Raw genomic sequence first — 22,594 nt, forward strand, 5'->3', positions numbered from 1 at the left:
AAAGGAATTTGTAGTAAAAAGATTTTGAATGTATACCACCATGAGGCAATTAGTTGCAGAATCTTTATTTTAACAAATCTCCGGTTCTGCCCTATTGAAAATTTAAGATGAATACACTTTGTGTAACATTTAAGAGCTCTAAATACAAACCACACATTTAGTTTTAAGTCTAGCACTGTAATTTCACTATCTAGCATGCAGACCTATGGAATAGCTTGTTTATTATTAATTTTGTTTGAAATCTCTGTTATATATGAATGCATTTCCCTACTGCAGACTATTTTTATAGGTTACTTTTAACTAACAGCACTTAAGTAATAGTTGCAGTGAAAAAATTGCAGAAGAAAATATCAAATAACAACACTTTTTAGAAGGAATATTCTGCTTGTTCATAAAAAATGATCCATGTTTCATCTGTGCTAACTATGATATGAATTCTAGTAGAGCAGAGCCACTAGGGTATTGGTCACTGAAACAATAGGATCATTTGTAAAGGTCAGCATTACAGTATAAGAGCTCTACCAAAACAACAACAACAACAACAACAAAAGGGGGTGAGATGCAGTAATTTGCTTTCGTAAAATAAGAAAAGGCTAACCTTTTGTTAATGTACAACTTACTGAAGTTAAGAAGTAATTTGATTCTTGTTTTCTGAGCTGGGAGATAAATTAAGAGCTTACATTACACAGAGAGAGATGTTGTTTACACTAAAAGTAATCAATTAAATCTAATTAAGAAACACATTTAAGAGTCCCCTAAAAGCACATAATACTAAACTAAGATGTGGCTATGATTTTAAGCCTAATGCTACAAGTAATAATCATTAGTACCACTAGTAATAATAAAAATAACAATAGCACCACTAATAACAAATGAATTTACTCTGGACCCCTTGAATATAACGCAGTATAACTGAAATGCAAATCTGGTCTATTGTGCCTGCCTTTTGATACCTGACAAATTCTAGGAAAAAATGCACAAGAAAAAGACATCATGACAAGCTCCCAAAATCCAGAGTTGTTGATTTAGGAAAACCAGTTTTCTGAGTCAGACTTCCTCATTATTATTAGTTCTGTAAAACTTACATAGTATGGCTGCTCATGTATACAAACTGATGCTTTGATTTACAAATAAGATGGAATAAAAAATATTTTCCATGACTGATTTGTCTGAAAGAAAAATACTTTTTGAATGTTTTTTTTTTTCTCCCAGTAACACACTGTCTTCACTGAACATGAAATCAAACTTTGGTTTGTTACTATTAAAAACGAACATAAATGTATCATTATCACTAGAGTAATATAATCCTATTATCATTTTATTAGATAAGCAGTGACAATGTTGTGTTTGTAATAGCCTCTAGAGATACAATAAATCTAGCAGGGGAATGTCAGCCTGGTCCAAGACAGATTAAATGTAGAGAACTGGAATATAGTTCCCAGTAAACAAACACTTTAAGGTCAGGAGGTCGTACTTGCTCAGCTGTTCTTCATAAGCCCTATTGGAAATAACTTTCATACCATCACTGAGTGTATTTCATGCTACCTAATAATGCTGAGGGCCAAGTACAGTTGTGATATAAATGATTTCTAAGTGAAGTATTGAGTGTAAAATGATCAAAAAGCAATATGTAAATGGCAAATCAGGATGATGTTAGACATCCAATGGGTGCAATTTGTAAGATCTGCTCTTCTGTGGGGAAAAATTCATCCCAATTGGAAGCTTGTGCAAATTCACATTGACACATGAGCTGAATTGGCCCCAGCAACTCTGTGATTAATACAACAAAAACTAAGGCTAACTATGTTTGAATTTAGAAGAGCACTAGGAAGAATATTCAGCCAATGAACTCTCCCTTGGTGGTAGACTAATTGCAGCACAATGGGGACCACAAGTCAACAAAGGTCTGGGAAGGAGAGAGAGAACTACAGACTGAATTTGCTTTTGGCATCTCTTCTAACAGAGAAAAATTCTTGGATTCCGGGAATGCTAAAATAAATATATATAAATGTGCAGTTTATTATGGGTAAAGTTCTCAAAAACTGTTACGATAACTTGGTGTCTATCACCCAATTCTAAGGAAATGCTGCACTACTTACAGACAATATTAGTAACAGATATTGTTGACAAGACCAGTCAGGTCTCAGTGGTAGGATTTTAGCAGGCAGTTTCATAAAGCCTTAAAAAGTCTCCTTCAGCACAAACATGGTATATTCAAAATATGCAGATATACAGACCAAATGCTGCCTACTGACATATCCCAGTAACGATCACTGAAATGCACACTGTAAAAACAGATTCTAACTACGGTGTTTGTGTACAAAACACTTATTACAGGCCCAATATATCCCTTGCCATGTAGTGAACTGAAGCCATATGTCATGGCTGTGACATTACTGTGTTTGTAAAACAGTAAGAGTTGTTACCCATTTTAATATTGTAATTTATATTTTGATTGAATGATTCCAGTTCTAAAACACAACAACATGCAATCACACTTTGGACAATATTGCTAACTTTGCTACATTATAATGTAAAATATTTATTAGCAAATGGGAAAGCCATTTATTAAATGTTTCTTTTTGTAGAAAGTTGTAGACATGTAAGAAATGTAATAGTCCAGTATTCTGCCTTTTAAAAATACTCCTTATACAAGGAAATTAATTTGTAAAATAAGAAAAGGTATGAAAGTTTTACAAAAAATGATAGGATATATGTGGTAAAAATATAGTTTGCATATCTAAGTGGTACTGATCAAATAAAATCAGAAAGACTGCATTACTTTCTGTATGTAAACTAGCACAGCAAATGCAACATACTCTTTCCTGTACAATGTTAGGAGACACAATAGAATAACAAATAATCAGGGGATGAATCAAAGACAAATTTTAATTTTAGCACTGTGCTTCCTAGTAATTGATTTGTACGTAATGTATGTAACAATATGGTTATTATTTTTTCATAGAATTTAAGAACTCATAATGTAGAAGTTTCAGAACTCAAGCAGTAAGAGAAGGTGAGAACCTAGACTCAAGATCTGTTGACTGAGAAGTTTTCTATACAAATAGCAACACAAGCAGTTTAGACCCCTCTCTGAGCTGAATGTGGGGCGATGGGGAAAAGCAGTGTGAGTTGCGCTCTGTCTCAAGTCCCAGCCCAAGCACAACCTCTCACAAGTGTGCTGCATGAACTGAGAGCCCTTCTCCTCGGTGCTGAGTCAAGTGTGAACACGAACTCCTGCACCAGTTGGGTGGTACTGGCTTCGGCAGGGAGTTGTGGAGCAGCACCAAGCTCCCCAGTTCGAGCACATGATGAGATAGATGCAGCTGCTCAGGGAGCCAAGGAGTGAGAAAAACTAGAAAGTGGCAGAGACACAAGAACTGCTAGAGCCAGGATAGGGGAGCAGGAGACAGCATTAGTATGAGGACTCCGACATCTTTGGATCCTTTGAGAAAAATATCTACCATTATGAGAAAATAGGAAAGCTGCCAAGCTTGCAGATACAGTATACAGGCACTTCTGTGCTCTGTCAGCGGTGGCAGCCAGTGCTGGAGGGGGACCCAGAAGGGGATACAAGAAGCACGCTGTAGGTAGCTGTGGAAAGTGTCTTTCTACTTTCAATCCCTCAGGGTTAAGCACTGTGCCCTGAGGTACAAGAACTTTGAAATCTCATTGCTTGTTTGTTTCCTGCCACATGCAGTTTTCCTGCCTCTGAAAACAAAATGTTGGTCATTTGGGAGCTTCCTATTACCTTCAGATAGCAAAGATAAAAGACTGGGAGAAACAGTAAATCCACCAAAGCATACCATACAAAGGTATTTACCTGTTCTATATCTGCTAAGATTTAAGTGACACCTACTCAGTGGTCATTTACATGCAGTTCTGTGTATGCCAGTAAGAGGTATGCTAGACGGAAAAAAAATGCTTGCAAACATCATAAATAAGAAATGAAACACTCCCCCAGACCTGGGTCTCCAGTGCACATATATTAATTACACACCAGAGAGTAAAGCCTCAGTATGTGCAAGCATTTAATTCATTATTTGCATTTATTAAAAACATTCCTTTTCACTTTAACAATACAGTAACCCAACGGTGAAATAACAGCAATTCAAATGCGGTCATTTACAGACATGCGGTTTCTTATGCCCATTGTACAGTGCAGCGCTGCCAAGTCTCACACCTTAGGAGTAAGCTCTTGCTCTCTCCTCTGTCACACACGTACATGCACACACATACAAAATTTACATGTCTGCTCTCACCTATACTCTTTTGGGAAAACCCACAAATTTCATCAATCACACTCATACAGATTTAAAAATCCTGGCAGCTTTTGAATAGCTTTTCTTCATCAGCTGCAATTAAGTGTTGGAAAAGAAATCCAAAATATACAGAGAGAGACTTTCTCCTTAATAGGAAATGCTAGCAATAGTATGTGATTTCTAATATGTTCCAAAGTTTTGCCACGCCATCTTACTGGAAGGCAAAGTCTGCATGCCCTGTGATTAGATTTCCTTAAATGCTGGGCAATTCAGTGTTGTCAGCCATAATATAAAACATTATTTATAACTATTTAACTGTTTTAAGAGTATAGTTAAATAGCTTTCTGTAACGTGATCTTAAAGCAGTTGATTAAGTGTGCTTTACAACATGACCAGAAAGAGCTTCCGATTAGTGACATCGATACATATATTTTACATCTCACATGGCCTATACTTTTAAAAGTTGGGAGTGTTGAAATAGGAGTCAAACCAAAATGAAATCAAATCATTAGAACCGAAGCATTTCCTTACCACACTTCATCAATATCATCATGTCACACCAATAGATTGAATATGCACAACATAAAATACCTTTCTCTGGTAATAAAACCTAGAAATATATAATTTTTCTGTCACTCATACAAAGCAAAGATGGGCCTCAGGGGGAGAATTCAGGGTTGGATCCAAAACTCATCATGGCTTTGGTTCAGGCTGTAACACAGAAAGTAAACAGAAAAAATGTTAGGCTCTGGATCTGAATAAAAGTTCAAATATATCCGAGGTTAAACAGATGTGACGGGGACTTATTTCTAATTTCAAGGCTATAAATTGCTAAAGGAGCTCACAGGTTTAAAAAGACAGTGTAGTTACGAAAATAGTAAATGTTTTCCAAATATGCAAGACTGTTCCCTGGGAGCCTGTAATTGCCCCACACTTCCTTTGGCAATTCCGGTTAGCTGCTTACACTCTTTATTCCTCGTTCATCTTGTGCCTGAAGAGGGACTAGTCTCATCCTGGCAAAGAAAGTCCCAGTATAATTACAAAGCAGGGGAATTTTTACATCCCAGACTGAATTTCAAACTTCTTTGAAATCTAGTAATGTTCAAAACCAGTGACTGCATTCACATACATTTTTACCTTATTTAATATTTCTATCAAAACCACAATTGTAATTTGCCATTGTATATTTTTCCTCATATTTATGCACTTCAGAAATTGAGATACTAAGAAAAGGGTTCAGCAAGCTTTTTATTTCCAAATAAATACTTCAGTGAAATGTATTTTGCCAACAAAATGAGACATGTATTATTTGGGAATTGTACATATAGATACAAAGAGACAGAGAGAACTGATTTTTTTCAGCCTTAAGAAGAGAAGGCCACAGGGAGACCCTACTGCGACCTACAGCCCGCTAAGCAGCGGGTGTAGAAAAGATGGAACCAAACTCTTTTCAGAGGTGTACAGTGAAAGGACAAGAGGCAAGAGACAAAACTGGAACATGGGAAATTCCAATTTGATATCAAGAAACTTTTTTACAATGAATATTTTCAACCACTGGAAGAGGTCCTCTAAGTGACGGTGGAATCTCCACCCTTGGAGACATTCAAAACGTGGCCGGGCAAGGCCCTGAGCAACATGCTCTCCTTTGACCTTCTCTGCAGGTCCCTTCCAACTTCCATGGTTCTGATTCTATGACATACATAGGGAGAACTGAATCAAAAAGATACTTGACATTCACCATTTTTTCCTTAAAAAACCACCCAAATATTGCCTAAACACTGATTCTACATGCTTAGAGTACAATTCCGGTATACATGAAAAGTATACAATTTGTTGTAAAATACTGGCTTGGATGAAAACAGTTTCCAGTTACTGAAATCAGTGGGGTTGAAAAGGTGAAAATCCAGTCAGAAGGAGATGGGATTATTGCCATCATACCTGTAATAAGCTTTTCTAACTGAATTAGTGTATTAGTGTTAGTGAGTCTGACAAGACTAGGTATTCACTAGAAATGCTGATATCAAACTTCTTTTTTATTTTGCAATTTTAAATATTTGGTGGAGTGTCGGGGGATGCAACGAGCCTACGGAATTCCTGACAGTTCGAGAACAGTGCGACCTTGAGCAGCTTGTAGTGTATCCTTGAGAGTCTGGAAAGATCCAAGAAGACCAGTACAAAAACAAGATAGTGATAAGAAGAACCGTCCTAACGAACTCACCAATCATGAGTTGTTAGTTACTAACCAAACCAATCATATACTAACACATACTCAAAAGAAGGGTATAAAAAGGTGTGTTAGAACAATAAAGTAGCCATTTTGCATGATCTATTACTTGTCGTGTCCGTCTCTACCGCGACAAATGGTGACCCCGATGCGTCTGAGTGAACAGATCATTTAAAGGCAATAAATCCAGCACTAGCAAGAAGTATACCGGCGGCGACGAGCGCTGCGAAAGAGTATACGGGCAGCGAGACAAGCTGCGGAGACGGAGCCCGGTGAAGCTGAGAGCAGTGGAATCTGCCTGGTCCGGACCTGAGCCTAGACACCTAATAAGGTGAGCCACCGGGGACAAAACTGTTAGAATGGGGCAGCAATTAACACAAGAAAAGGAGACGATTTTGTCTACCTGGAAAGCTCTATTAAAAAGAAAAGGGGTTAAAACCCCAGAACAAAGCTTGAAAAGGATTTTAATATGGTGTAAGATGCAAGGCTTTCAAGCCACAACAGTTACTGCATTCAGTGTGGGTGTGTGGCAAGCAGTGGGATGGAAAATGTTTGGTGAAATCTCTAAAGGACAGAAAGAGCTGTGTATGTTGGCGATCGTATGGTGTCTATTACGCGAGACCCTGAAGGAATGGACAGCAGAATGTGATGCGAAAGATCAGCAAAAGAAAGCTGAGGACTCTGACAATGTTAGCAATGAAAAAGTTTCTGCTCAAGTAACAGCTGCAGCCAATGCTGCAATCTCAGCAGTTGCGGGCAGAAAACCCCTCATGGGCAAAATCAGATCATACCCTTATTCACCTCCTCCTCCTCCTACGCCATTAATTACTCTACCGGGCGATGAGGGGCCCTCCTCACCTACTGGTGCGGCGGCAGAAGGGGTGACTCCATCAGCCCCCGCCGAGGAGAATGATGTGGCGATTAACACCGAGCCGGACAGTGTGGGCCGTACTGAAATTGAGGGCCGAAAGGACGGTGAGAGTCAAACTGAGTGTGAGGGCCGAACGGAAAGTGAGAGCCAAAATGAAACTGAGGCAGAAAAATCTCTAACTGACACTATGCGATCTCTGCAGCTCACAGATAAAACCATACCGAAGGAACCCCTGCTGGGGGCTCTCCCTCCATCCACAATAACTGTGGTCCTGAGATCCCCTGATCAGTTCTGGGAGGGAGTTAGAAAATATGCTGCCGACTCTGGCAACTGGGATCTAGTAGAACGCCTCAGCCCGTGCTCTCTAACACCGGCGTTTCTAAAGCCTCTAGATAAAGCAGCAGAGGCTCCTGTTACATTTCCTGTTTTCAGAGCTGCTCCAGGCACAAACCGGCACGATGAGCACAATCCAATCGGCTGGAGAGTAGTGCAGGATTTGCAGAATAGAGTACAAAAATACGGAATCAGTTCTCCTGAGGTGATGCAACTTATTCGTATAATCAGCACAGATCTGCTGTGTCCTTATGACGTTATGCATCTAGCACTCGTGCTGTTTCAGCCCATACAATTGCACGTATTTCAATCTACTTGGAGGCAGATGGCACGCACAGCAGCACAGCAAAATTTACGACTGCTACAGGGTGACCTGAGATTAGGCCTTGGAGAGGATGCTTTGCTTGGTGAAGGGCAGTATAGTAGCCCTCAGCTGCAGGCTACATGGCCTCCGATGGCTCTCGAACAAGCACAAAATATAGGCCTTATGGCAATGAAGCGAACCATGGACATGGCAGCTCCGAAGCAAAAATATGCCACTATCTGCCAAGGCCCCACAGAACCCTTTTTACAATTTGTAGAAAAAATATCTGCCGCCCTGGAAAAACAGGTAGAAGATGAGGTCTTAAGGCAGATTCTATGCAAACAGTTGGCAAGAGATAATGCTGATGAGGACTGTCAAAAGATCATACAGGCTTTACCAGGAGATCCTTCTGTCCCTGACATGGTAGCTGCATGTTCTAAAGCTGGGACACTGGAACACACGGTGACCACCATAGCCAATGCTATGAGAAATTCTGGAAAGTGCTGTGGGTGTGGCAGTGAAGGGCATATCAATGTAACTTCTCCACACAAAACATCACCAGGTCACATTTGTGCGATGGTTTCGACCCCCTACCCACCAGTGACAATCCCTAAAGGTACTCGTATTGCTCAATTTGTTCCTTTTTCGAGTTCTATTTCAAGAGCAGGACAGCAACTGCGATGCGATGGAGGCTTCGGCTCTACGGGACCCCCTCAGTTCTGCTGGTCTCAGACTGTCTCGTCATCCCGACCATGTATGACGTGCACGCTGTCGAATCACGGAAGATCGCCGACTACAGTAAGGCTTGCAGGGCTCCTGGACACCGGAGCCAATGTGACTATTACTGCCGATTGTCTGTGGCTGTCCACCTGGCCCACAGAGGAGGCTGGTATGGGAGTAGTGGGGCTGGGAGGCTCTGCGCAAGCAAAGACGGCAGACACACCAGTTCTGATTACCGATCCTGAGGGCCAACAAGCAGTTATTAAACCATATGTGACGGCAGCTCCCCGCAATTTATGGGGGAGGGATTGCTTGTCGCAGTGGGGGGTGAGAATTACCACGGATTTTTAACGGGGGCCACTGTGCTGCAGGGTGTTAGACAACCCATGCTTGTTTTAACCTGGTTAACAAATAACCCTGTGTGGGTGGATCAGTGGCCCCTACCAATTGAAGAATTAAAGGCCCTGCAAGAATTGGTAGCAGAACAACTAGCTGCCAGACACATTGAACCATCTCACAGCCCATGGAATACTCCAGTGTTTGTGATAAAACAGAAATCAGGTAAATGGTGATTTTTGCATGACCTGCGGTAAGTCAATGCTGTCATGGCCATGATGGGGGCTCTGCAACCAGGCATGCCTTCACCTGCCATGATCCCTCAAGATTGGGAAATCATTGTCATGAACCTTAAGGATTGTTTTTTTACAATTCCATTAGCTTCTCAAGATGAAAAAAAATTTGCATTTTCTGTGCCTTCTATCAATCATGCGGAACAAGCAAAAAGATATCAATGGAGAGTTCTGTCGCAGGGCATGAAAAATTCACCAACCATTTGTCAATGGTTTGTTGCACAAGCTCTGTCACCTGTAAGGGAAAAATTCCCCACTAGTTATTGTTATTACTATATGGATGACATTCTGTTAGCATCAGACAACAAGGAGCAGTTGAATGACATGAAAAATTTGGCCACAAATTCGCTACGACAATATGGGTTGGTTATTGCCCCTGGAAAAGTGCAAGAAATAGCACCCTGGAAATATTTGGGAATGGCAATTACAAACATGCAGGTTGTGCCCCAACCTGTGAAACTTAATCTTGCGGTTAAGACACTCAATGATGTACAGAAATTAATGGGATCCTTGGACTGGATCAGGCCCTATCTTGGACTGACCAATTCGCAGTTACAACCTCTATTGGACTTATTAAAACATTCCAATGATCCAACAGAACCCAGAATATTGAATACGGAAGCGTTAAATGTAATTCACATGGTGGAACAATGTATATACTAGAAATTTGTTTCTCGAATTGATCTGTCTTGATTGGTACAATTCTTTGTGCTAATTGCCAAAACTGTGCCATTTGGTGCTTTGGTGCAGTGGAATTCTGAGTGGGATGACCCATTACGTAATTTAGAATGGATGTTTTTGTCATTCCAGCCATGAAATACTGCTCCTGGCTTGTTTGAACTTATTGCTGATGTAATCATAAAAGCCAGAAAACGCTGTGTAGAACTAATAGGACGTGATCCAGCTACGATTGTTTTACCTGTTCAAAATTGGTACTTTGAATGGTGTCTGGCAAACAATTATGAGCTGCAAGCAGCTATGGCGGGTTTTCAAGGACAGATTTCGTATCATCTACCGTCGTGCCCGCTCCTGAAATTTGCTCAAGAAATACCATTTGGTCAGAAAAACTTAAGCCAGTTGGAACCTGTGAAAGGCCCTACTGTCTTCACAGATGGTTCTGGAATAACGGGTAAAGCAGCAGTAGTATGGTATGAAAACAACAACCTGGAACAGCAAAGTAGTGCATCAAAATGGTTCTCCACAAGTGGTAGAGCTGCGTGCAATGGCTGTTGCTTTTTCTATTTTTTCTACTCCTGTAAATATTGTAACTGACTCAGCATATGTAGCTAATTTAGTTTCTCGACTAGACAAAGTGGCTTTGACCATGTCAGACAATCAATTATTATTTGATGTGCTTTTAGAACTCTGGAAAAGTATTCAACTACGAACAGAACCTTATTTTATCATGCATATCTGGAGTCATACCACTTCACCAGGTTTTTATACGGAAGGTAATGCCAGAATAAAAAAAAACCAAAAAAACAAAAAGGGGGAATGGTTGGGGAACTACCATAGGCATGCTTAGATAAAGCAGTTTATGTTCTTAACTTTCTCCGTTATGGGGACAATTCTTCCCTACCTCCTCTTTCTCAACACTTCTCTCTTTTCAACACAGAATTTACAAAAGGGTATCAAAGTACATGTTAAAGATTTAGTTACTGGTCAGTGGAATTGACCATGTGAGCTATTAACCTGGGGGCGAGGTTATGCTTGTGTTTCCACAGATACAGGCCCACAATGGACTCCCGCTCGATTTGTGTGACTGTCATCATCTGGAACATCCCAGAAGGTGCGGCAATATAAATACCACCTCAACCAAAAAACTAAGTGTAGGTCACCTTGGCCAATATAACAGGTCAAGATTCTCTCTGTATTGCAACCGCACCACAAAGCCCATGAACCAATAGACAGGATGGCTATGACTCGTGCAGCGCGCCTGGCCAGCGAGCGCATGCGTCATAGGTTGCAACTGAGGCGGATTTTGGCACCCGCTGGCCACGTGTGTTGAAATCCGTTCCTCTGCAAATGTATAAATACCGGGATTTTCCGAAGAGCATCGGGCTGGTGTACAGCAAGGCCATCGTTGCCTCCGTGGGGACGCCCACGCAAAGCTGGCACCTACCGATTGCTGGGCTGAGTTCGCAGAGCAAGACAGCACAAGAATGTACAGATGGTTCATCTACCTCACAGTCCTCAGATGGACGTAGTCATGGATACCGCCGCAAACCAAAGAAAACATCTGGATGACCCTGGCTGATGTGACCGGACAAGATTGCTTATACCTTAGTACAGTAACACCAAGCAATCCTTTTTTTGCAGGTTTAATAGGGGGTTACACTGACATCAACAGAGTTTAAGAACTTATTGATGGAGACCCCTGTGCAGCAGGTCATGGACTCAATGGATGGGAATGCCTGGTTTCCACGAATCGGGCATTCACCCTCATTGCCACCCCAGGAATCACAAATTCTGGGGTCCCTGAATACAGACTGGTGTAGTATTATCTGATTTACTGCTAGACTTTGATAGTGTCAGACATGCTACACTACAAAATAGAGCTACAATTGATTTCTTGCTTTTAGCACAAGGACATGGTTGTGATGAGTTTGAAGGGATGTGTTGTATGAATTTATCCGATCACTCAGAATCCATTTTCAGTAGTATTCAACAATTAAAGAAGGGAGTCAGTAAGCTGACAGAAAGCGATGAATTAGATTGGCTGACGAAGATGTTCGAGGGTTGGGGATTGTCTGGATGGTTGATATCTCTGCTCAAGACTGTGGGGGTAGTGATCTTGGTTGTGATAACTATGCTCCTGATGTTACCCTGTCTTTTCAGCCTTCTGCAAAGGGCCCTGCAGAGGGCAGCCGGGACAATATCTTTAGCACAAATACAAAAAGGGGGAATTGTCGGGGGATGCAACGAGCCTACGGAATTCCTGACAGTTCGAGAACAGTGCGACCTTGAGCAGCTTGTAGTGTATCCTTGAGAGTCTGGAAAGATCCGAGAAGACCAGTACAAAAACAAGATAGTGATAAGAAGAACCGTCCTAACGAACTCACCAATCATGAGTTGTTAGTTACTAACCAAACCAATCATATACTAACACATACTCAAAAGAAGGGTATAAAAAGGTGTGTTAGAACAATAAAGTAGCCATTTTGCATGATCTATTACTTGTCGTGTCCGTCTCTACCGCGACAGTGGAGAATGTAGGCAAAGATAGAAAAATAGTAGGTTTTTTTCTACTCAAGAGCAAGTTTTCCAAAAGATTTATATCACATGGATACTATCATGAGATACTATCTCATGATACCTTCTTAGAAAATTCAGGCTGACTAGGGGACTCAACCATTAATTCTCAGAGCAAGTGCAAGTTTCACCAGTTACAATCACATATTTCTTGATTCAAATCTTTGTACCAGTGCAAGCATATTGATTGTTGATCCTAGGATCACAGTGCATAACTTGTCCATTTGGATAAAGTCCTTCATTTCTCAAAGGAACAATAACAAAATGAGAAAAGGTTCTGCACCATCTTTGTGTAGAATAGCTATAAGTTCTAGAGCGGTAAGATTGGCATCTAAACTTAGGATACATATACATACATGAGAACACTTATTAAATCATACATTTATTTCAGTAAGAAATGTTTTTAATTTGAATAATTGAAGAAATATTTTTATATTATATATATTATAACCACTATATATGTGTGGTTAAGATACAGAGTTTAAAAATACATTTTTTTCCTGAAAATTGTGGACATAAGTACAAGAAAAGACAAGATTATTCTTAATTTATTTTTCCTAATATTTACACTGTACATGTGACAACCAGCAATAGTAGTTTGTTTTACCTCTTACATATTCATTTAGCAGTAGAAATAATAACTTAATACTGAATTATGACTAAACCATAACTAACTCTTTTGACTGAATGAACTAAGCACAGAAATACCTCAAGTTTCTTAAATAATAATAATAATTTTTTTTTAAATTAGGAAACAGAGTTTTTTTCCAGGCAATCACTGTAAAAACTGTTAGCTGCCAAAGAACATCTTTATTTCAAACTTCCTATTATATTCCCATAAACCAGCATTATAATGGTGTTAAATGAAAGCAAAACTACTTAGTCTCACAACATTGATGCTCCCCAGCTAGTGACTGTAAACCCCGAGTTCTTCCCAAGTCCCAGCCCACATGAGAACAGCGTCTTGTGACCCTTAGACAGCTCTTTATCAGGTCATACAGAGCAAAGAGCAGCGAGGAGAAGAAATGGAGGATAGAGATAAGAACAAATAGCTCTCCCCACCTCCTTAGAAATATTTATTGCTTCTCTGATTAATGTACTAGTTTCATTTTCCACTACAAAAGTTGATATGGTCTTAAAGGAGAGGGTGCTGCACATACATTTCTTCCAAAATGATCTGTTAGTACAATGCAGGGAATGTATTGCTTTCCAGGAAAAATGGAATATATGGGTGATATAGGACATCATTAATTGTGTGTACAGATCAAAGGATTACTTATTAACCTGTGATACACCTGAAGACATAAGATTGTTTTCAGAAACAAGAAGCACAAACCAGAAGCAAGTACAATGAATAACCTTAATTACTTAAAAGGACAGTTTCTATGCTCCTGCTTAGTTTCATTTCTGTTAGGACTGACCATGAAAAAGCTGGCGAACTTGTCAAAAACCTAAGTCAATAATTCTAATAATTAATTCTATAATATAATATTAATTCTAATAATAATATTATGTCACTCCACATAATCAGTTTGCTGAGAATACACATGAAAACATTTAAGAAACAGTAGGAGCAAAGAGGTAAAGGTGGTCTTGGAAGACAGTCTGTGGTAGTACCCAGCGCTGGCTGTACTGGGAGAAGCCTCGCATACCGACGTTACTCAGCCCCGTTACTCTGGTAAGTGATCTGTGACTCGACTTTGGGTGAAAATCAAGTAGAGTCAGCGTACTGATGATGTAATGTGCTTTCACAGAGATCCACCAGTGTACGCAGGCAGGAGAGCTGTGTGTAAGCATTTACGGTCACTCTCCTCTCACCCCTCTGCTTGGGAAGACCTGTGAAGGCTGGGAGATTAATGGTGGCGACTTACAAGGTGCAAGCACGCCTGTGTTTTGGAAGTGGGACCGAGGAGGAGATGATTAAATTAGGGTATGTGAGTATTGCAGAGGTGATGTTGTAATAACGAACGTGAAGGGTGGGAACTGTGGTAGGGGGCAGGTGCACTTTATGGAGGTAACAGCTGCACGGCTCTACACGCTCCGGCAACGCAGCGCTGCTCGGGCCCTCAGGCCTCCTGACGGCGTGTGCCGCTAGGAGGGCGCGAAGGCCCGAGGGGCCTCAAGCCGAGCGGGGCGGGCCTCGCCGTCCCCCGCGGCCGGCGCCGGCTCCAGCCGGTTCTGGGCGGGCGGCCCGCCCCCGCGCGGGCAGGGCCGGGGCTGGAAGTGACGCGAGTGGGCGGGGCTGTGAGGCGCTGATGGCGGAGGCCCCATGTTGATGTCCCTGGCGCCCTCTGCGTCCGTCTAGGTAAGGGGCCCTCCCGGGCCTGGCTGGGGGGGGACGCGCAGGTCTGACACCCTCTTTCCTGTCGGCCTCCGGCACCCACTGGGGCGGGCGGCGCCGTTAGGCCGCGGGCCTCCGTCCTGCGCCACCGGGACGCCGCCCCCCCCCGTTCCCCCAGCTGTCTTAGGCCGGTCGTAGCCGGGAGGGGAGAAAGGGAGGGGCGGCGGCGGCGGCGGTGGCGGCCGTTGCGGGGGGAGCGGGGCCCGTGCGGGCGTGCTGTGGGAGGCGGCGGGGCTCCCCTCCCCGCCGCGGCGGCGAGCGCGTTGCGGAGGGCCGGAGCAAAGGTGATCCGCGGCGGGCAGGTGAGGCCGCGCCGGCCGCTGACGGGGTAGGGGGCGGCAGGGAAGGGGTGAGAGGCGACAAGCCGCAGGCCGGCCCCGCGGAGCGGGGGAAGGCAGGACAGGTAGAGGCCGGGGCTGTCAGGTGCGCCCCGTCCTGCTGGAACGGCAGCTGGAGGACTCTGGTAAGAGCTGGCTGGGGCGGTGCGGCTCGTTCTGCTTTTGTTTTTCCTGCCTGACGAGCTTTTCCTCCTTCCGTCCTTTTCGGTGCGTAAAACCGAACACGTCGTTCAGCCTCCCAGAGGGAATCGCTTGTCATGTCAGTAATGAAGCCTAAGCGTAGCTCTTCCGCCTTCTCCTCCTCCTCTCCTATTTCCCGACCGGTAGCTGTAAGCTAAGTAAGCAAGCACCCAGCATCCCCTAAACTATCCTTGAACTGTAAGTAGATCTCAGCTTCACCTAAGCTCCGGGGATTTTCCTGCTGGGGAACAGTAATCCCAGATGATTCTGCTGGTCTGTACAAATTCAGATTTGTGAATAGTTCTGCTTTGAGCTTGGAAACCAGCATCTCTTTACTGGTTTCACTAAGGCTAGTACTCAGCCGTGGTAGCTGGCAACCAGTGTGCAGAAATGAATGTTTGGGGTTTTTTATTGGTGTGGGGGTTTTTTTGTTGTTTTTTTTTTTTTTTTTTTTAATATGTGCTTAGAATAAACTACCCAATTTTTAAAGCAGACTTATTTAAAAAAGTTGAGGGTTTTTTGTTATTAATACTCTGTTTGCTCTTTTTGTGCTTATCATGGGTAATGAAAACTGAAACAGTCTGTTTCATGTCAATATTATTTGGCTTCAGGTACTTCTAAATTACTAAAAAGGAATGAATTTTGTGGCACTCAAAAAAAAAATTAAGGCTATTCTGTTTCTTTTAGAATTGTAGAAACTGCTGCTTCATACCATGAGAACTATCTTAAATGTAATCCTCTGTTTTAAGAGGTGTGGGAGTTTTCAGGGTTTTACTATGCCGTAAAATTTCCTATGCTCTTCTGGACTCTGAAGCTAGATAACAGATAGGATTTATGTGTACCCTATTGTGACTCAAAAGTTGTCTTTTGATCTTTACTGAGTTTGTTGCTTGTAGAAGTTCTTGTTTTTGTCCTTCATATCTGTTAATCTTTGCAAGCTTGGCATTTTATCTTATTACTTGTGTTGTTCAGGGTACAAACCTGCTTTTTATTTAACATCTGATACATAAAAATAATGTCATGGCTGCCTATGTGTACTTCATATGTTACACTAAATTGGGCGGTAATATGCTTAAGCCTAAAAAGCCTGTTTACCTTTTCCTTGTTGTGAATGGTGAATACCTGTTTACTTCAGAGTGCATTTTATTTCAGAAAACATGAGCTCTTTGCTACTTACTTTTTAACTGGTGAAGAGAAATTTTAAAAGGCTGTGGCAAATACACAGACAGCCTTTAGTCTTTGAATTTCCTGAGCTTTGCAGTGGCCCATCCCTTTTTGGGATTGGTTTCCACATGTATCTTCAATAAAAGTAATATATTACGTCACACACTTGGCAGTTACCTCATTCAAGGTGTGAATTTGCTTGGTCAGTATAAAATTACTTTTAATAGCAATTGCAAGATTAGGATGGCTCATTTTTCTAGAAATGTGTTACATATTTAAGGCCCCAATCCTTCTAATGTCAAATGTTTTGACAAACCTGTGATAGTATGTTGAAATCAAACACTTGAAACTTCTCAGTTGTCCACCTTATATTTTTGGCAGATATTGCCAAATCTGAGGAAGGGACGTTCTTCTTCTGATTGTGAAGCATCTTGCATTGCTGTAATTTTTAGCACTATGTATCCTGAATGAAGTGGTGAATGGAAAGCATGTTTAAATGCTTTTGCAGTCCAACTGATTAGTGTTAATCCATCAAACTGCATGCATACCTGTCCTGGTTTCAGCTGGGATAGAGTTAACTGTCTTCCTAGTAGCTGGTACAGTGCTACGTTTTGAGTTCAGTATGAGAAGAATGTTGATAACACACTGATGTTTTCAGTTGTTGCTCAGTAGTGTTTAGACTAAAGTCAAGGATTTTTCAGCTTCTCATGCCCAGCCAGCGAGAAAGCTGGAGGGGCACAAGAAGTTGGCACAGGACACAGCCAGGGCAGCTGACCCAAACTGGCCAACGGTGTATTCCATACCATGGGACGTCCCGTCCAGTATAGGAACTGGGAAGTGGGGGCGGGGAATCGCCGCTCCGGGTCTAACTGGGTGTTGGTCAGCGGGTGGTGAGCAATTGCACTGTGCATCATTTATACATTCCAATCCTTTTATTATTACTGTTGTCATTTTATTAGTGTTATCATTATTAGTTTCTTCTTTTCTGTTCTATTAAACCGTTCTTATCTTAACCCACGAGTTTTACTTCGTTTCCTGATTTTCTTCCCCATCCCAGTGGGTGGGGGGGGAGTGAGTGAGCAGCTGCGTGGTGCTTAGTTGCTGGCTGGGGTTAAACCATGACAATACCTAAATGTTCCTGCTATCATTGAAGTCCATTGTTTATGGTAATGAAGCTAAACATGTAGGGCTGAGAGCATATGTGTTACAGTGAGAACAGTAAAAGATGCCCACAGACAGCTAAACAGAGGCAAGAGAACTCTTGAAGAAGAAGAAAAAAAACCAAACCCCAAACAAACCCCTTCTGTTTAGATAAACTTTGTTTTTTAAAAATGTCTTAAAATGGAACTTTGTTGCTTTTACTGAGAGGGGAAGAAAAACTTTGTGTATAAAAATGCTGTGAAAAGCACTGAGCAGTACAGATTTTGAGAAAAGTTTAAAGTAGGGAAAATTATGGAGCTTTGTTTCTCCTTCCCTGCCAAATCCAGAACCATTAAGAACATTTCATTAAGTTAGAACCCTGCTTTGTTTTCACACCACCGCTTTTATTTCCCACTTTCTGCTGCTGTATCTGAGATAAAATACTGGGGGCATTCAGCTAAGCAATCCTTTCTCTCCATCTTGATGTCATCACTGAAATGACTGCCCTTTTATTCTGAGAGGTGATTGTTTAGGAGTGATGCTGAGGCAGTGCACTTTGGTGGACCTAGCCTATAGCCATCTGTTTTTTGAACAGAGGAACTAATTGTTAGGTTTCTCTGTCTTGTATATTTCAAATAGATGAATTTTTCTAACTTATTTTTCCACTATATTGAAGTAGCAATTTCTACAATTTTGTTACAGATCAATCATGACATCCTTTCAAGAAGTTCTGTCTTCAGCTAACACTTTGCAGACTTCCAATTTTGCACATGTGATTTTTCAAAATGTGGCAAAAAGTTATCTTCCAAATACACATCTTGAATGTCACTACACTCTGACTCAGTTTATCCATCCTCATCAGAAAGACTGGGTTGGTATTTTCAAGGTAAGTAAAGCTGCTTCTATTGCTATTTCTCAAATGTTTACTGTCTTCTCTCTTAGCAGTTAAAAAAAAAATTAAAAAAATTCCCTACAACAGTAAAAGCTCTCTCATAAACTTAAGTGGAACATCACTTAAGTGATGTATTGGTTCCTGCTACTAGACTGTTAGTTTTGTAACAAAGATCAAACTGGAGATCAAAACTAGAGGAATGAGTACATTTAAAGTCTGCTGGAGTAAAGGGAAGGTGTGATGCAGTGGTGTCATGCAGAATTAAATGAAGGTGATTTGAGAAGAGATGCCTGGGCATAGAGTGATGTTGTGAACAGGACTGTATGAAGAGTGTGAGCCAGAGTAAGTGTGAAATGTGTGTGGAAAGAACAAAACCTAAGCTAGACATATCCTGAGCCGCATCCCTGACTCATTTTTGTTGCTAGAACAGGCTGAACAGTATAGATCACCAAAATTATTCGAAACAGACCCTTGAAAAAAGGAGGAGGAGTGAGGCCACATCTAAGTTATTTGGAGTTATTTGTAAAGGTTAATAAAATTTCACTTATGGGATTAGAAATTGATTATTTCTTACATCTGCCTCTATTTAAGACCTTAATCTATGTTTCTTTGTCAATATAACTCTAGTAGATGATGCTTAAATTCCTTACTTGAATGGTTAACAGAAGTTTTGATTCGGACTTTAAAGAAGTGATGCTTTGGCAGTGGGAGAGGGGGTAACAGCCTATCTTGGTACTGGAAGACCTTTCCCTTAGAACTGTCTGCTGTTTAAGAATGTAAATGCTTGACTTCATTGTAATCTGCAGATCACCATTGGATTGTTAGTCTTTATTCAAGATGAATTACTCCTCTGCAGAATAGAAGTACTGTGCTCTGTAACAAAGCTGAAGCATTTTTAATACTATATGCAGTGATTATACGGTCACGAAATTGTGTGAGGAAGGCAATAACGTATAAACAGGCACATTTCTCTAGTTGGAAGTTTTTAAGAATATGTGTGTAGGTATCTTGAGCTGCAAAGTTTTGACAGTGTAACTGAGCACACTTGAATGTTTAGTTGATGACATTAATGAAACTAAAGAAAATCTTTATCAGAACTTTAAAGGGTGCTGTTCATATTACATGTATGCATTTTGAAATTATTTAGATGTAACTGGAGGAGCGAATGTTGTGGTTTTGTTGATCTAAATGAGGGAGGCAATCAGACAAGACCCTAAAAATACTAATTAGGAAAATTAAAAAAAAAAGTGTGAAAGATTTTTTTCTGTGACTACATGAAATGCTGTGTACAATGTATAGGTAACTTTTTGATTTCATCTTGACTTAATTTTGAAATCTATCGTGATGATGGATTTCATAAACTGTTGAGGTATGAGTTTTTATTCTGCTTTAGCAGCGGCAGGTAATACAACTTTGGCAGTCTTTAAGGAACATGTTGAGCTGGCATGAGGTAGTATTACTGCTGAAAGAAACATCTCCTCCTTTTACACAGGGTGGCTTATTTCTTGTGCTTTCTCTACTTTATGTGGAACAAGCTCCTGTGTGATGAATCAAATCAGGGAATTGATTGAGGTTCAGACCAACATTTTGGGACTGGATTTTTTTAAATGGAATTCCCCAACTGAATTTCCAGTTCATCTGATTCTCATCAACACAAGGGAAGGAAGCATTATGAGATGGGGAAAAGGATGAAAATTGTTTTCTTTTTGTGACTACGTCAGCTTATACTGAATGTTATGAATATACTGTCTTAGTATAGTTATAGTACAGTGAGTTAAATGGAGCCAGCTGTCCAACTGTATCTGCGTCTACAAATATGTATGTGTATGAGTAATGTTTACGGTAAAATGAATTGTGAAAATACAGTCATCTTGGGATAGATAATAGACAGAAGTTGTACTATACTGTGATCTGAGTGTAAAAATGAGTGAGTTGTAGAGAACTCATTGTTCCTGGACAGTCAACAAACCACGTGGAAGTAGTTTGAAAACTGGTGAAACAGGCAGGGGTTTTATCATTTACCTTTCTAAAACATAAGAGGAATGTGAAGGTTGTGATGTGAAGGTAAAGTGATTTTCAGCATTAAAAAAAAAAAAAAGGCAAATCTTGACTGATAATGAGAATAATTAACGGCCTTCTGTATTGGCCTAGTATGCAAGGAAGGTGAGGCTTCTGTGAGAAAACTCAAACCATCGATTCACTGACTTTATGTAGCAGGTATAGAAGTCCACCCTGTCTTTCTGAGGTGAATAAATTGCTTAGCAAACAAACCTGTTTAAGCTGGTGTAATTTAACCTTTGCCTGGAATTGCACAGAAAGATACTAGTGTTGTAGTAGTGAATACTGAACAGGGGAAAGAGGCACCTAGTTTAAAAACAAACAAATAACTCCCAGCCAAAAAAAACTAGTGATAATTTCCGATTAGTATAGAAAATAAGTATGGAATAAGATTTCCCCCCCCGCCCCAGGAACATTGTGTTGTTTTTGTTTCTAATGTTGACTTTTGTTCCATTTCAGGGGGCAGTGGCTTCAACTGTATTGTCTTGTGTTTGCTCAACCAGTTAGCTAAGAATTTTTTTATTGAACTGAACAAAGAACCTTTTTAAGTGAATGGTTTTCACTTAGGTTGCAAGTGCAAGTACGTTTCTTCAGCAGCAATGATGTCTTGAGTAGATATTGGTTATTTATATCCTTATATTATCCTGTTTGGTTTGCTAGTCCAGCTGTTTGTGCAGCTGCACAGTGAAATGGATCAGGGAAGCAATCTGCCAGAAAAATACAGCTGCTTCTCCCCCAGCTTTTACCATTTTATTTCACAGCTGGTTTGGTTCTTCAGCTTGATCACTGTGTGATGCAATGGGCAACTGTGCTGGCATCACTGTGACGGAAACAAGTGGACTAGGAAGGTGTGTGGGAGAAGGGCTGCACCTACTGTATTGGCATGGGTGCCTAATGTGGAATGACAATTGAAGCTTCTTTTCAAATCTTTATTGAGGTCTGTTCTGAAGAGCAGCTTTTAAGGGTTTGGCTTGTCAGTTTGTTTCCTTTTTAGATGGAAATGGAACTAATGGTTCCAGAAGCAAAACTCGATTTCATATACTGACTCTTTAATTTCTAGCTTGTGAGTTTTTTAAATGTTTCCATACTATGCACTACATGTCTAATAGACTCTTTTTATTCCATGTACATTTGCATTTGTGATTGTTGTAGTTGCCATCAGTGCTGTGCAGCATACATGAAAAAGTGATGTTAGAAATGGAATCCTTGGTAGAAGCAGTAAATTGCTTAGGGTTTCTTTCTGTGTGTCTCATCGTGGTTATTTATTAATTTATGTGTTTATTCCAGAACTTCATTTTGCTTTTCATTGTATCAATCTTTTCCACCTGATATACATTCTTGTTCACTTGCTAGGCTTAATGCTTCTGAGTTCCGCCCCCCCCCCCCAGGAATGTTTCCAATTTTCTGTGTCACTGATTATTGGCTTCTGTTTTGTACTATGAAAAGATAATGGCTTCAATGAAAGGTACCACAGCAGGTTCCTTCATGTTTGCAGTTGTTTATTTACAGATATCTTCTCAAGGATAGTTTACAAAGCAACTTAAAATAAGGAGCCAAGGCAAGATAAAGTACTGCCTCCCTGTTCTCCATCAGAGGCATCAGAAAGGTCTTGTTGGTAGGTAGAATAGGTCTAGAACTTCAGACCTGAGCTAGGGGTTTGTGGCATACAGCGTTATGACAAAGGACTAAAATTGGCAAACAAATAACAGTTCCTCTAAAACTTAACAGATTCTACCAGCTTCTCTGCATATGCTGTAGATGAAACATGTCGTTTGTTGTTCTCAGCATGATTTAAGTTGCTAAATGTTGAACTCTTTTAATGCTGAGTGTAAGACACTTTGTGGTGGTGGTAGTAGTTTAAAACTGTTCCTGAGAAAGTTGTTTTC

General features: G+C 40.8%; 1 protein-coding gene across 6 annotated transcripts in view; it reads left to right on the forward strand.

Annotated features, from left to right (window-relative positions):
- The first annotated feature begins 14,802 nt into the window (after positions 1 to 14,802).
- TAX1BP1 (Tax1 binding protein 1) overlaps positions 14,803 to 22,594 on the forward strand; it is a 62,862-nt gene continuing 55,070 nt past the window's right edge. For 5 of the 6 annotated variants that reach the window (XM_075051391.1, XM_075051430.1, XM_075051420.1 and 2 more), the window contains exons 1-2: positions 14,803 to 14,900; positions 18,461 to 18,644. In XM_075051391.1, coding sequence (XP_074907492.1) covers positions 18,468 to 18,644 — 177 coding nt within the window. In that variant the 5' untranslated portion in view covers positions 14,803 to 14,900; positions 18,461 to 18,467. Of the gene's footprint in view, positions 14,901 to 15,508; positions 15,653 to 18,460; positions 18,645 to 22,594 lie in introns of all 6 variants that reach the window. The other variant, XM_075051399.1, reaches the window with a different exon arrangement.

The sequence above is a fragment of the Buteo buteo genome, chromosome 2 (assembly GCF_964188355.1).
Source record: "Buteo buteo chromosome 2, bButBut1.hap1.1, whole genome shotgun sequence".
NCBI lineage: Eukaryota > Metazoa > Chordata > Aves > Accipitriformes > Accipitridae > Buteo > Buteo buteo.